Here is a 17,362-nt window from a genome sequence, read left to right on the forward strand (position 1 = left end):
ATTGATGGTTTTACTCCGCCAATCGACTGCTTTTACAAGGGGACACCAGTATCGATTGGTGAGGGACAATGCATAAGTATTCTTTATGGGCATTGTATAGTATTTCATCATGTGCATATATTGATTATAATTTTTGTTAATTGCATTTTTAATAGGGTTGCTATATTTTTTTTGGAAATGTAGGACATCCATATTTTTATGGGCATCTTTTTCTCAGCCACCTCGTTGGGCATTTTGCATGTGGTGGCGTTGTATTTGTATAAATCGCCCACACGAGAAATAGCACGATCACATATAAAGATCTCAGAGTATGATTTAGCGTAACGTAAGTAAAGATTTAGGGAACAAATAACATCGTTATCGTTCATGTATTTCGGGCAATTAAGTACTGAATGGTTCTGTTGTAAAAGTTCCCGCGGTGAACTGCAAAAAAACATGATAAAAAAGTTAAAGGACTGCAAAAGCTACTCTTTCTTTTGACACTCTATGAGCTACACAAAAGAACTCTTAAACTGGTTATACACTTTTTGTGTGTATGCTGTTATATAAAGTATGGTTAGGTATACACTTGATTTTGTTTTCTTACTGGTACATGAAAATACAAATTTCATAGAACAATGATAATAAACATAGGCGCTGAAACCTGGGGTGGGGGCTGAGTTCATTCAAGCCCCTCTTCTCTTGAGGCCCTCTTTTTTGCCCCCCTCAAGCATTTTTTTTTGCCCTTTCTTCACGGTTTTGGCGCCCCTCCTAGAGTGGGCAGAGAGATCACATTTTTATTTTTAATATTTCCTCTTTCTTCTCGGATATGCTCCCCCTCAAGGGGACAAAAAAAAAAATCATTTTTCTTATTATTATTTGCCTATTCACCAGTGCAGTCTTACACACGGGCACGTCACCGGAAGTGAGGTCCCTCAGAGGAGATCTAATGAAAATGATGTGTTAAAATTTTCAAGAGTAGGCAGGAATTTTTAGTCAGATAGAGAACAGATCAAGTGTTCAAAAGAGCCGTTCAGAACTAATACCCTTTTGCTCATCACTACGCAAAGTAGCATTAACTTTCAAGCGGCTTTGTCCGTACCTCTAGAGAGAAATGGACGGTTTCTGTTAACTGAGAATGGTGTATGCCAATAAATCAAACATTGAAATATTACTCATAAACGCATACCTTTTATAAAAATCAACAAACACTATTTTGTATTAAAACATAGTATTTCCTTCAATTTAGTTCTCGATCGAAAAATATTTGTGATAGTAGATTATCCAAGATGGAATACGAAATATTGTGGCAGGGTTCTCACATATGGATCTCAACACACATAATTATGATATAACGATATGTTATAAAATCAACCAACAGATGGCGATAGTTCGATATTTTTCTCACTTCTGAAAATTACGTCGCGATCTACTGCCATTTGAGCGAGGATGGCTCCTCGTCCTTCAAACCAGTAGTTCTCAACCTTTTTTATTCAATTCGCGGAACCCTTTTTAATAGAAAATTTCTATGGTGGAGCCCCCGTAGGCCTAATTTTATTTATTCATCAAATTTACAGATTTATTTTCATTTTTTCAAGATATTTATATCATTTGTGTTGTTTTTTCCCTTCAAATTTACTGCTTTTTTTTTCTTCGAGCGGCGACAGACAACACCCCCTATAGATAAGATCTTATCTATAGGGGGTGTTGGATAAACTCACAGAGTTAGCATAATATAGAGAGCGCGTGAGGGGTTACAACAAAGCGTATTAATAATGTCTTTAATACGCTTTGCTCACGGCTCTTCCGCTCTTCTAATATACACGGATGGCTCCAAAACAACGGAAGGAGTGGGAGCAGCTTGCAGCATATTCAGCGACAACGAAGAGATAGATTACTGGATCTCAAAACTTCACGATTGGAATACAGTATTCCAAGCTGAAATGCTGGCCATCAAGAAAGCTGTAGAAGTGGCAACAATATTTCCGGATAATACCATAATAGAAACAGACAGCCTGTCCTCTTTGAAAGCTCTCAAAGACCCACTCACAACAAATCCAATAGCCCGTGAAGTCCGTAAGCTACTTATTCAAAACAACAAAATGCATTTGTGCTGGTTTAAAGCTCATAACAAAGATCCAGGAAATGAGAGAGCTGACTTCCTCGCAAAGCTGGCCACCAAGGAAGGAACCCCCTATACCCTATAAATCTCTCAATCAGTATACAAAAGAAAGTGGTTGCAAGAATCATTACGTCACTGGCAAGAAAGATGGAACACTGAATGTACAGGGCGTAAGATTCATGAAATTCTACCCACAATCAGTATACACCACTTGCCATGGCCCAGAAACATCACCATCTTTTTCACCGAACACGGGCCGTTTCCGGCCTATCTGGCAAGATTCGAGATTCAAAATAGTAGCCTCTGCCTCTGCGAAAAGAGGGAAACAATTTTCATTTCATCTCAGAGTGTCCCAAGACCAAAGAGTTCCATTTTAAATTACCAGACCTGGGCAAGCTGGCACTCTGGAAACGACGCATCATCAGAAGTCCGATGAATGCAAATCGCATAATAAAACATGCAAAACTGAATTCAGACGTCCAATTAACCGGACTGACGATTCCGACGACTCCGAATGTACTATTTCGGAACCAAGACGAAAAATTCCTAGCCAGCATCCCATGATCACAAGACTCAGAAGTAAAGAAAGATCAATCCAGGCAGTCCTTCCTCCCTCGGAGATACCATTTACATCCCAATTACAGCATTCAGATGTGAATGTGCATGATCGGTCAGTGTAAATTAGCGTGTGCTTAATCTTTTTTCTTTGGTATATATGTTTTATTTATTTTTTTCATTTTTCTCTTTTGTTAACCCTGATTGTATCGTGCTCAACGTCTTCTGATTTATTGTTTCCATAGAATGTATATGGTAGTTCATGGCAAATCTGTGTAAATAAGCTTTTTGTCTTTGGTACATAATTTTATTTCATTTTTCTTTTATGTTAATCTTGATTGAATCGTCCTCAATGTTTTTGTGTGTGTGTGTGTGTTTTTTGGATTGTTTCCACAGAATTTATATAATAGTGCATAACTAATTAGTGCAAATTAGCGTGTATTTAATCTTTTTCGATGGTTTTTATATTTTATTTCATTTTTCTCTTAGTTAATCCTGATTGTATGTATCCTCAATGTCTTCTGATGGATTGTTTCCACAGAATGTATATAATTTTTTCATTTGTTGAATAAATAGAAGATGCTCTCCGACACGACCACCTAGATAACCGGCCTTTGCGTAAGGTTGTGACGTCACAAGAAGTAGTGATAAACGACCTCGCCTAACGATACAATATTTGACAGAAACCAATAAAATATACCATGATGTGCAATTAGGAAAACGTTTATTTACATGCTTGAAACAGCTTTATTTTACATTTACATGAATAGAAATCATTCCATTTACATGAATAGAAATCATTCCATTTACATGAATACAAATCATTCCATTTACATGAATACAAATCATTCCATTTACATGAATACAAATCATTCCATTTACATGAATACAAATCATTCCATTTACATGAATACAAATCATTCCATTTACATGAATACAAATCATTCCATTTACATGAATACAAATCATTCCATTTACATGAATACAAATCATTCCATTTACATGAATACAAATCATTCCATTTACATGAATACAAATCATTCCATTTACATGAATACCAATCATTCCATTGACATAAGAAAATCCGATCTGTATACATGAAAAACATTCAAAGTAACATTTAAAAAAAATCAATTTATTTTTCACGAAAGGCAGTGATTATGAATAAAATAAAACAATTCATCTTGATCATTTGTGGTACATATCATGAAAGATATCAGAATTTAACACGAAAATACTCATGTTGCTATACAAATACATATATATTACCGTCCTCCTTACGCCAGAAACATGAATGTGTAAATTTCAAAAGTTTGGGAAATAACGTTTGACTATTAAACTCTACCTTAATAATTCACGCTTTATTCCCCTCCAATGTTTTGTAAAATATGTACTTCAATATAAGATACGGGTCATTCCCAAAAAAAGTGTACAAACTGTTTCAGAGACTAATTATTTTTTACAAAATTTCAGAGCACTCTGGTGCTAATTTCAATTTTTTTCCTAGTTCTTCATTTAATTCTGTCATGCAGTGTTTCTTAATTTGTTTCAGATGGTATCTAATTCTTTTTAAAAATCATTGTTTGTAAAAAAAAGATTAAACGTAAAATATCAAATCCCCCACCAAATTAGAAAAAGAAAATTCTGGGGGATCGAGTAAAAACCCCTCTGGAAGAAGGCTCTAGGCCCACGCAGGGACACTTTGAAAGTGTCCTAGTCAAAGGGGTTTTCTCGGAAGAGCCCCTGCCTGCTTACCATTTTTCATTTGTGAATCACTGATCAAGTAGACATTAAACCACATAATCATTTTTCTTGCAAATTGCTAAAACGGATATTGTGAGGAAAAAAACGTTTTTCTTTTCCCCCCTTGTAGGATCTTAATATGTAATCTTGAGCATGTGATACCAGGACTGTTTGCAGCTGCTTACATAATCTCTGATTTTAATTTTCTCATTTTCATTCCCTCCATGCCATTGGCTTGTCTAACTTTGATTCTACTCCTCTCTCCCAATTCCCCCTTTATGCAGTCGCATTACTTTTAACACTAGAAGGACTGACGTTTGTTTTTTAGTTTTTTTCACGATAAATTTTTTTTTCTAATTTTTTGTTCGAGTTTCAATATTTTTCCCATCTCAGAATGTCTACTCTTCCACGGTCATATGGGAAATGCAGTCGGTCGCGCCTAGTCGCATATTCACGGTTCTAGAATACAATATCCGACTAAGCGGATATAGTATATAGTATAGTTTGTGTCTACCTTGAAAACTGATGAAGGATCAATCGATAAAGCTTCTCGAATAAATCAGACATCAAAAACGAAATTGAAATTATAGTTATTACAGCGATCACAATAACCTTTCGCCTTTTACCACAGTTTTAATACACAAGGTCCACTCCGGTACTTACTCTTCGTTTGTTGCGGAGCATGTGGCTGTCATTTCTGTACTTTATTGAAAGGTTGTTTTGCTTGCGTTTCTTTTTCTCTCTTTTTACGTTGGTTCATGCAATCCAAACATTGTACTTACATTATAGTTTTAAACACACACACACAAGCAAAGAAAGTAATTATGTATTTGGAAAACTAATATTACTTCAATACATTTATTTTATATGCAATGTAAAAGATGCTTTACGTATAAGAATTACTATTCGAAACAGATTTTTCTTTAAATCATTTTTCCGGTTTTGTATACGAGTCAGTAGCTATGAAAATTAATTATCAGCTGTAGAAAGATAATCATCTCATGTATTTAAGGGCAAAACCATATGACACAGTAAAAGTTTTTAATTATATTTCTGCAATCTGGTTTTATTTTTGACGAAGATTGCTGGAAAATAAGGATAGATGGATATGGTATATGGCTAGGTGTTGAGCTGATATATATATATATATTTTTTTTTTGAAGATGTGGATATAGGAATTATAGGCTATATAGGACTGGACCTGAAAAATTCCTGAATTCTCCTTTTTTTGTCGAAATACAGTCGATCTGTAAGCGCGAGAGTGCCATCTTAATATTGAAGTAAAATAGTACTGCACCAATGACACAGAAAACGAATTCTCTCTTCGAATGAACCACGGTCACGGCTTTATTTTGCATGTAGCTTTTGTAATAGAGGTTTTTATAAACTACTTTTTACCAGAGAACATCTTGATGTGTAAAACGCTATCACCTTCAAAAGAGAAGTTTTAAAAAATTTACTTCTCACGGACTTCAAATTATCCCCACTAGATGGCAAATGTAATGAAAATAACTATCTGTTAAGTGTCATCTGTTGATTCTCAAAAACTTGATAGATCACAAGAAAATTACGTGGAGATGTTGCTCTATGAAAACAATAGGAACAATCTACCACTTCTGAACCATTATTCTAGATTGAACAAAAAAAAAAAAATGAAAAAAATTAAAAATCATAAACGTATTTTAAATTTTTACTTTTGAATGATCGTTGTAGAAAGTAATTATGTATCGATAATCATTTGTCTTTGGCTAAATGATAGCAAATTTTACCACCAATTTATAATAGTCAGCATGAACAAATAAACAAAGCAAACAAATTTGCAAGAACTTTCGAAAATCAATTTTCCCTAAATAACAATACACCACAGGGGCTCGTAGATGACGTGAATGAGGAAGTGCAAAGATATTTCAACGATATTCCAGTATCTTATATCACACAAACGTCAAGGAGCTAGAGGAAATAATCAAAAAAATTAAACCCAAGAAGGCAGCAGGATTTGATGGCTTAACTTCAAAGGCAATAAAAATGCTTACCCCAAACATGATCATCTCAATTGTGGTCGATAAAGTGATTTGATAATCATTCGTACGCCACTTGAGTGATTTGGTTATTATTCACACGACTAGAGTGTGGCCAGCGGGCCACGGGTTGAGAACTAAATTAATGGGGGGGATAAAGCTGATTTTATTCCAGTTAGCCCCAGTACCGATATAATAAAGAGGACATTGATTGCGATCATTGGTTTGAATAAAGCTAATTGTGCGCGTGCATATTTCACACATATTCAGAAAACAAATCATTCGCGTGAATCATTTAATTTCTGAATAACGTTCCACAAGCAATTAGAGCATGATTCCAACAAATGCAACATTTGTGATAATCCCTTTCTCGTAGAAAAGCATTTTTCTATTGACTTAACATTGCATGAATGCGCTCGGAAAAACAACTGTCGAAAATCAAATATTCTTTCCAAAAATTTAAAATAAATGTCGTGGCAATGGGGGATATTTGAGGCGTCTGCTCAAAAAAAGTTAATAATATTTAGAGCATAATTACTCTGGTAAAGAAATCATCAATAAACAGTGGTTTTACGTTGCTTTATCATTAGAAGATGTCGCGCGATGAATCTGATGACGTCACTCGAACCTTGAAAGCGAAAATTAAAAATCCAGTTTTACGGCCCAACTGACGAATGACGTCATTAATCTCTTCAATGATTCGTTCCTCGTTCCTTCGCCCCACCCACAATTGATGACGTTGCACGTTCTGCGTCTCTCATTCGTTCGATGATGACGTCATGAAGTCCTTACGCTGAAGCTCGACTCAATGCCAGCCTTTTGGGTCACTTCATTAATTTGAAAACTCGTCGCGCGGACCACTTAATCAAGTGATCTTATGAAAAATGCCGTAGATCAATTAAGTGATCAGCCTCGGGGTCACTTGAGTGATCTGGTGATGTGCCACGGTGATCTGTAAATACGCGACGACTCACTTTACTCACCTGGGAAAGGGCCGACGAATATTTTAGGGATCTGGAACTGTGCCGCGATCACTTAAGTGATCTGAAAATGTGCTGCGCTGATTGACTGTTCTAGAACTGTGCGCGGTGATCTTCAAATGTCCCGTGGGTCACTTGAATGATCTGAATCCACGGATCACTTGAGTGATTTTTAAATGTGACGTGTGTGGGTTCCTTGAATGATCTCGATCTGTGCTACAGGTCACTAAAGAGATCTGGAACTGTGCAGCGGGTTGAATAAAGTGGTCAGGAAATGTGTTGTAGACCACTTAAATGATGTTAAACTGCATCGCAGGTATTCGTGAAGGGCTCCGGGAATTTTATCCCTGACTCTTCGCTCCTCTGAGTGACTGTACGAGTATGTGAACATGAGTGAGTGAATATTCATGTGTGAACGACCAAGTGACTGACCATATGAGTGACCAAGTGGGGGACCGAGTGATATGATTGACCTTATGAGTGACCAAGTGAGTAACTGAGTGATTGACCATATGATTGAGTGAGTGACGACCTGATTGATCGTATGAGTGACCAAGTGAGTAAATGAGTGAGTGGCCGATGGATCGACCATATGAGTGACCAAGTTGGTGACTGAGTAATTGACTGTATGAGATGAGTGACAGTGCTGATTGAAAGCTGGAGACCGAGTAATTGACTGTATGAGTGACCAAGTAAGTGACTGAGTGATTGACTATATTAGTGACTGATTGTATGAGCATATGAGTGACCAGGTGAGTGACAGAGCGATTGAATGACAAAGTGAACACAGAGATAGTCTAAGTGACCTAGCCTATGAGTGACCAAGTGAGTGACTGGATGAGCGTGAAATCGACTTTATATGTGAGTGAGTGACCATATAAATGACGAAGTGAGTGACTGAATGAGTGACCATATGTGTGAGTGCGCAATTTACTCACTCAGCCACTTGGTCACTCATACGGTAAATTACTCAATCACTTAGTCACACATACATTCAGTCATTCATAAGATGAAACGTCGCATCTTTTCTAATGCCAGAGATATTTTGAAATATCTAGTTGGCATTGGAAATTTTGTGCCGTATTTCCGGCAAAATTGTAATGGAAAATGGCATGCGTATTTCTTATCACTTATAACTTTCACCGTTAGGCGTCCTATCGCTTATCGCGTTTCACCAGAAAGAGTCATCTTCCCTACAGGGAATAGCCTTAGATGCTGAAAATCCTGAATAATAAAGTCAAGTCAAGTCAATACCACAAATAGGGCCGGAGCTGTCACACTGCAACTTGTTGCAGTGTCTCAACGTTAAAGTTTATTTATATATATTTATATTATATTATATATATATATATATATATATAAAATATTCACACTTTTTTTTAATATAATGAATCACAGATGGCGCTGTATTAAGACAATATCAGCATAACCATGTTTACTGTAGCTTGTTTCGATAATTTTACATATACATATATTTATTAATTATATATATATATATATATATATATATATAATATTATATATAATTACATAGATATATGTTACGGTGAAACGCCGGAAAACGCTTGTAAACAAATACATTTCGGACTTTGACCACGCACTTTGGTAAATGCTGTGAGTTTTCTGATTTTTTATAAATTTTTAAATCTTAACATTCTTTAATCGCAGTGATCCTGATGCTAATTAAAATCATAATTAACTAATTACTCATTCAAACTCGTGAAAATGAGTGATGCGATTTACATCCAACTTTCATAAATTCGAAAGATTGTCATTTATTAATCACATCGTACCTGATGCTAATTACGATCCTAATTAGTTAATTATTCATTCAAATTCGTTAAAATTAGTAAAATTTCGATTTTTCTAATTTTCATAAATTTGAGAGATTGTCATTTATCAAAGACATCGTTCCTAATGCTAATTAAAATCATAATCAGTTAATTAATTAGTCATTCGAATTCGTGAAAATTATTAGAATTGTGAATTCAGTAGCATGTGTATCATGGGCCATATGTGAGATGATTATTCCTATTTGATAGTCGTACTTATCGTATTATGGTTTATGAGTTGGGAAGAGATAGTTTTAATACTTGATTTCCAAATGAAGAATAAAAGGTGATTGAGATTTCGTAGAAAAAAAAGGCACATGTTCCAAAAAGTCACAGGATGGCCAAAATGGCGTGAAAAAATACGTGATGTTCCGAGAAATACAAGACGTATGGTCATCCTTAATATAACAGCATAGTAGTATTAATTGGAAAATTAATTTTTGAATTGCAATAAATGTATTTAAAGCCACTTATGACAACCGTGTGGAAATGTCATTGAAAATATAAATCAGCGTTTTTTTCATCTTTTCAGGAAAAGTAAAATGTTTGAAACAATTCGACGGGAACCACCAAATTTCACAGCATGTTATCAGTAGGGTAACCACATGTCCCGTATTTTACGGGACATTCTCGTGCTTTGACGTAAATTTGATTGTCCCGACTTCATTTATGCAATTTTCATGTTCATTACAACGAAGCTAGTTTGAATTTGAAAATTTTACTGAAACCGTAAATGAAGGTGATTTTTATAAATCGTAAAAAATAGTTTGATAATTACGACTATAATAATTATTAAATTCTCATCTCGCGTGTTCGCCCCATGCTCGGCATTTTTTCGGTTAATTACAGTTCAATTCACCGCGATTTCCAGTTTCCCGTCATTTCTCGCCCCTTTTTCAGAAATTTTAACACAGTTTGTAATTTTGCCAACATTCTCAGCGATGGCCCGTATTTTTCTTCATAAAAATCTAATTTTCCATATTTCTCTAACGAAATATGGTCATCATGCCGTGATGAACGATTTTTTCTTTTCCCGAGATAATTTTATTTTACTGTGATTTGTAGAAGCTGGAAATGTCAAAATAGAGAGAACATGTGAATATTTTAAAATAATTGGGTGCTCCGTGTGCAGTTCCCGGGGGCTCCGTGGCGACTCGAAGAAAATAAAATAAATCAATCTTCATAGAGAAGTCGCGGATAATCGCGGAATCAGGGAGTCGCAGGTGAAAAAAGTTTTAGAACCCTGGCATAAGGGTTTTATATAGACGTTGCTTGGATCACAAAAATAAATTCTTCAGAAGAGTCCTTTACCGTTTAATTATATATTCTCCCCCCCCCCCCACGAGAATTTCATTGATGATGAGTCCATTTTAGTCCCCTCACCATGGTCTTTTTTGCCTCCTGCTAAAATCTACTTCGAAATGAAACAGTGACTCAATTCCCACTGTTGCCTACTAGTTCCTTAATATCTTGATTATTTCTAAATACGCGTGTACTGAATACACTGTATTGATTGTTGTTGATGTTGAATTCTAATATATTCCACTTTTTTACTTGACCGTTCATTTGAGAACTGGCCAGAATATAAATAAATTAAAAAAAAGAATCTAAGTTGATCACACATCTATTAACTTTCTATGAAACAAGTTAAGAAAAGCAAGGTACTCCAAAACTAAAGACCTTGAAAGCTGAAAGAAAAAGGAAATTTCTTTGTTCCTTAACAATATTTGACAGAAACCAATAAAATATACCATGATGTGCAATTAGGAAAACGTTTATTTACATGCTTGAAACAGCTTTATTTTACATTTACATGAATACAAATCATTCCATTTACACGAATACAAATCATTCCATTTACATGAATACAAATCATTCCATTTACATGAATACAAATCATTCCATTTACATGAATACAAATCATTCCATTTACATAAGAAAATAAAAAACATTCAAAGTAACATTTAAAAAAATCAATTTATTTTTCACGAAAGGCAGTGATTATGAATAAAATAAAACAATTCATCTTGATCATTTGTGGTCCATACCATGAAAGATATCAGAATTTAACACGAAAATACTCATGTTGCTATACAAATACATATATATTACCGTCCTCCTTACGCCAGAAACATGAATGTGTAAATTTCAAAAGTTTGGGAAATAACGTTTGACTATTAAACTCTACCTTAATAATTCACGCTTTATTCCCCTCCAATGTTTTGTAAAATATGTGCTTCAATATAAGATACGGGTCATTCCCAAAAAAAGTGTACAAACTGTTTCAGAGACTAATTACTTTTTACAAAATTTCAGAGCACTCTGATGGTAATTTTAATTTTTTTTCTAGTTCTTCATTTAATTCTGTCATGCAGTGTTTCTTAATTTGTTTCAGATGGTATCTAATTCTTTTTAAAAATCATTGTTTGTAAAAAAAAGATTAATGCCCTCTCCCCACACGAGAAAATAATTATTGCATATGCCTATGCGAGCAATTATGCCAGAATAGCGCTATACGAAAACTTATTCCACCTAATGCGAAACATTTCATCGCAATTAAAATCTGTCACATAGTCTTTTGTGACTGTTCAAATGACCGATGCAAGAAAACTTTTTACCGCAGAGACCGCAGTCCCGTGGGTCTATTTACGCCTGTTCAAACTACTGGTGAGAGGAAACGTTCTATCACACGAATCATATTCGCTTGACTTTTATCCTGTGTGGATTCTTTTGTGATCATTCAGGTGACCAATTTCAGAAAAAGTCTTCCCACAGTGATCGATCGCAGTTATGTGGCTTCTCTGCAGCGTGGGTTCTTTTGTGTCTGTTCAAATTACTGGCGACAGAAAAAGTTTTGCCGCAGAAATCGCACTCATGTGGCTTCTCTCTAGTGTGGGTCCTTTTATGTGTGTCCAACTTACTGATTTCAGTAAACGTTTTACCGCAGAGATCGCATTTATATGGCTTCTCTCCAGTGTGGGTTCTTTTGTGTCTGTTCAAACTGCAGATGAGAGAAAACTTTTTACCACAACAATCGCACTCGTGTGGCTTTTCTCCAGTGTGCAATCTCTTGTGAACATTCAAATGGCCGATTCGAGAAAACGTTTTACCACAACAATCGCACTCGTGTGGCTTTTCTCCAGTGTGCACTCTCTTGTGAATATTCAAACAACCGATTCGAGAAAACGTTCTACCACAAAGGTCGCACTCATGTGGCTTCTCTCCCGTGTGGACTCTCTTGTGAACATTCAAATGACCAATTTGAGAAAATGCTTTACCGCAAATATCGCACTCATGTGGCTTTTCTCCTGTGTGAACTCTTATGTGAAAATTCAAATGACCAAACTGAGAAAAAGTTTTACCGCAGTAGTTGCACTCGTGTAGCTTCCTTGTAGTGTGGACTCTTCTTTGTTGGTTCAAGCTAGTCATTTTAGTAAATGTTTGGTTAACAAAAAATTTCCCCTATATCGCATTTCTTTCAATATGTAATTTTATGTTTGCTTGTTCTCTTCTACTTCTTCCAAAAAAATATTTTACAGTATTGGGTAATATACCGGTGCTCTTCAGTATGTATTCGATGACAGTGATACATTGGGGAATACTTCATTTACAAGGTGCGCATGATCAGAACACAATCCGAATTGTTTTCCACATAGATTGATCTCTGTTATCTCTGATATACCAAAGATACCTATCAGACAAGAATTGCAAACGATCCAGCAGAAAGCAGACACTCTTCAATGCATCTCACAATGTCTATCCTATTGGATATTGCTGGAAGGGATGTCGAGAGTCTTGTGCAGTTTCACACATACCATAATTCTTTCTTACAGGTTCCAACAATGATTTTCAATTACCTGCAAAAGAAAAGGTACCACAATCATAAAGCCTCAATTAACTTTTACATATTCATTCGCTCGAATTACTCCTCATATAATGCGTTTCGGAATGTTCTTTTGGTGGTTTATATTTCGCAAAAGATACACGCACATTCAAGAAATTCACACATTCATTCATTGCGAAACCGTTTACCTCCGATTATCCGATAAACAGTAGAACACCGTCTAATCTTGACTGATTAACCTTTGTGAAGACACTGAAATGCCCACATTCATACCGATTCTGATAATTTAATCTCTTTTAAGAATGGATCTGACCCCATAACATTTAAAGTTCAGCCTTCGTGGAAACGAGATCGATCCCTTCATCGGACTTGACATACCCCCTACAAACAGACTATATCTGTAATATAAGTGGTAATTTCCCCCCTAAAACGCTGAAAGTTTCTGTTAGAGAACAGATAATTCTAAATAATTTTCCTTCATAAATTCCTAATTTGTGAATTTCCTTCACAAAGGTCATTTGAAATTTTCATGAAGTGTCTGTCACTGCGCTAAAGTATTCTATACAGCACAATATAAAAAAAATATTTAAAAATCAATTTCCTTTTCAATTTCGAACCTTGGAGCTCAAGCCCCTCAAGTCTCTCCCCCCCGAAGCAAATTTGAGAGAAAGCTGAGGATAGATAGATAGATAGAACCGCTCACAGCCCCGGACTTCAGTCGCCTGGTAACCCTAATCTAGGACCGTAGAATTCCTTCTCGGGGCCGATCTTTCCTTGGGGCCCCTTCTTGAAAGGGTTACGAAAGATTATAATGCGAAATAAGTGTAAATTTTTTTGTGGGGAGCCCCATTCAGCTGAAGAACCTCGGGTAGTGCCACACGGTTGCCCCAGCCTAGTTACGGCCTGCTTTGACCCCACCTACCAGTGCAGGGTTCCCAGCAAATTCTGCTCGATCATTTCCCTTGCTTTCCTTGACCATCAATTCGAAAATTTGTTTGACCAAAAACGCATACACTGTGATGGGCATACATGTAATCCGAAAATGTCAAAGTCCACTCTAAATTATACCGTTTCTCGGTAATATACCACTACTACTAAACCATACGTGTTCCTAGTCCATATTCCAGTTAATGGAACCTCTAACGAATTGGTACATGTTGGAATGTGCGTGTACATGGAATGTGAAACCTGACGTGAAGTTTGTTTCTGTGTAATGCTTGTTATGTGTAATGCTGCCAACTGCCACTAGTTTTTTCTAACTATGAGTGAAGTGTAATGATTGAATAACTGTACCTTTGTGTAGGGGCCTGTTGCTCTCTGGGTAATATACTACTAAAAACACGAATGAAACAGAATTTTTAGATATTTATGGTCACCGTTTTTCCAGACACTTTATTGGTCACTTTGGAATCGAAACTCTGATCCTACCTCTCTGATCCCACCAATACGTGTTAGGATTCAGAGGGGCAGAGCTGATGACGAAATTTTGCTGACAAGGTGGAGGGGGGGGGGTCAAATACGGTTACAAATTTGCTTACGTGATACTCAAACGTCCCCAAAGCGCCAAAAATCGAGCCAACACTACACACGCTTTAGGAAGGCGTGAGCTGTTATGTTGTCAGGAGAAAGAAAATGGCTTACCCGTAACGTTCCCGCTTAGGAATGTTCTTCAAATAACACGGAGGATCTATTGAAACGAATGACAACAATTAGAAGTACTTTTACGTCGCCATCACAACGACCAACAATAGGTTAAGACAAAAGAAGCTGAAGCCTTTACCCTCCGTCACTTCCAGACCAGACCAGACTCAGAATTTTACGATGGTGTCTGGCCCTGTGGGTGAGGGCCATTAGCCAACAAAGGGACTGGGGCCCCTTGGGGACCCCCGGTGAAGAGAGTATCTGTATGTGTGGAGTGCTGGTGAATGTATGTGAAGGGAAGGGGTGGCAAAAACGCTCTTTTTTTTTTTTTTTTTTAAGTTAGTTAATCTCTTATAACATAGTGTATATAAGAGTGGTCATTGGTCTGCGATTTAAATTTCATAAGTTCGTTGCCGTTGTGAAGAAACGTTGCAATGCGACAGGTAAAATGGCGGCACAACCTCACGTGTTAGTTGTTAAAAGCGAAGTGTGATAGCGAAGAGAGCTGTGAAGAAGAAGCGACATCTTGCTGATGGTGGTGCAATGCGATTGGTTTGTTCATGGCAAGGCCATGATTGGTCGATGGTGAAGGGTGAGGGAGAGAAGGTGAGAGAGTGGGAAAAAAAGTGTTAGTATGTTAGGGGGGGGAGAGAGGGTGACAAAGGAAAGGAGGAAAGACAGTGGAGTACACATAAGAACAAGAGTACAAAAAACAATACAAGTGGCCCGACATGGGCGTCTCTCAGTGAGAAATGGGTGTTGAAATGTCGGTTCGACTGAGGATGCGTTACAGAAGAGTTGAGTATGAAGATGTGATGTGCTGCCATCTATCAGACAGTTCGGTGTTTAGAGTCTTTCCCAGTCCAGATCGTTTATCTGAAGGGCTCTTCGATGCGTCCATTTTTCTGCCGGATCGTAGTCTAGTATGTCCCGCAGATGTGGATGTGTAGACGAGGCCATGCGTTCAAACTGGGAATTATTTAATTTTTTGATATATGTAAAGAGATGGGGTATGTCTAGGTCAGCTCTAATATTTATGTTACGAATGTACCAAGGTGCCTTGAGGAGCCTACGGAGAATTTTGTTCTGTTGTTTTTGCAAGGTGGAGATGTTGCCCTTACGGGCGGGGGTCCAGACAGGGGATGCATAGAGCATCGTGGGTCTCAGGATGGATTTATAAAGTATGGTTTTATTGTTAATTGTGAGTTTAGCACTGGGGAAGGTAATTTTATTGAGCATTCCGAGTATACCGTTGGTTTTATTTCGGACTAAGGCAATGTGTTCCCTGAATAGCAGTTTCTTGTCCAGGGTACACCCTAGGTATTTGACAGTGTCTGCCGGTTGAAGATTCTGATTCCCGAAACGAAGGGGGAGCTGTGGAAGTTTTTTCCTGTGCGTGAACCACATAAATTTGCACTTGGAAAAGTTCATGATGATATCTGACTCACGACACCATTCTTCAATGTTCGCAGCTTCGTCTTGCAGGTTCCACAGAGCATATGCTGGGATTCTTCGCCGACGACAGCGTCGTCGGCGAAAAGCGCAAGTTTACCATTTCGGGGCGAGGGAAAGTCGTTGATATAGAAGAGGAAAAGTTGCGGGCCTAAGACGCTTCCCTGTGGGACCGATGCACGAATGTTACGTTTGGTTGAAAGGGAGAAGTTTAGCTTAACCTGAAATGTGCGCCGGGTAAGGTACCAGAAGAAGAACACGACGAAGTGGGGGGGAAAACGGAGGTCGATCATTTTGGATAAGAGTGTAGAGAAGTTACACTTGTCGAATGCCTTGGATATATCGCAGAAAAGGGCTGCTCCTCCACTTCCTTTCCAAGGCCTCCGTCACTTCTCACCCCCTTTCTCTATATGTATTCTTTCTTTGTGGTTTTTCTTTGCTTTTTTCGCCGCGCCAGCGCCATCTGTGGGCGAGATAAACTACTTCAGCTGCAATACTACTTCCATAGAGAGAGAGAGAAAGAGATTCCGCTCTCAGTATATTTTGTTTTTATTCATTCCCCGAGCTCAGGTGAAACTGACTTTCCTGAGACGTAGCTCTATTATCTACGGGATCAGAGCCGGATTTATGGTTTTACTGCCAGTGGGCTTACACAAATTTTGCCGCCCTCAAAACATTTCCAAGCGTATCGCTGCCCTTCTCGAATGTGTCTAGAAATGACTGGCAGCCACCTTTTAGTAATCTGCAATCCACGTAGAATCACGTGCAAATTAAGTGAACTGGAGGCATGCCGCGGGTCACTCAAATGATTTAGATACGTGCTTCGGCTCGCTCAAGCTATCTAACAAACGTGCCACGGGTCGATAAAGTGATTTCATAATCATTCGTACGCTACTTGAGTTATTTGGTTATTACAGTCGGATCCCGTTATAGCGAAAATCTCCTTGTTACGAATACTTTTCCAGTCCTTCAAATCAATTTACATAGAAACAATGTATTGTGCGATTCCGGTATAACGAAATGAAAAATTCGATATAACGAACTCGAAAAACAAGAGTCAATCTCCATCTTCTCTTTCAACGTTTTTGAAAAAATCGGACGAAATCGAAATTGCAAATTGAAACAGTGGTTATAGGATCTCCAAGGAAAAAGATCTAACTTTCGAATTTACAAGATGTGGATGCAGCTGTCTCTTT

The 17,362-nt window shown here is 37.3% G+C and overlaps 1 protein-coding gene across 1 annotated transcript; it reads left to right on the plus strand.

Moving 5' to 3' along the window:
* The first annotated feature begins 1,754 nt into the window (after positions 1–1,754).
* LOC149068023 (uncharacterized) lies at positions 1,755–2,186 on the plus strand. Its single transcript, XM_089251887.1, has one exon. The coding sequence runs from the start codon at positions 1,755–1,757 to the stop codon at positions 2,184–2,186; it is 432 nt and encodes a 143-aa protein (XP_089108013.1).
* Positions 2,187–17,362: the final 15,176 nt, after the last annotated feature.

This window comes from Pholcus phalangioides, unplaced genomic scaffold (genome assembly GCF_987345545.1).
Source record: "Pholcus phalangioides strain wild (caught in Gottingen) unplaced genomic scaffold, Ppha-v1.0 ptg000027l_1, whole genome shotgun sequence".
NCBI lineage: Eukaryota > Metazoa > Arthropoda > Arachnida > Araneae > Pholcidae > Pholcus > Pholcus phalangioides.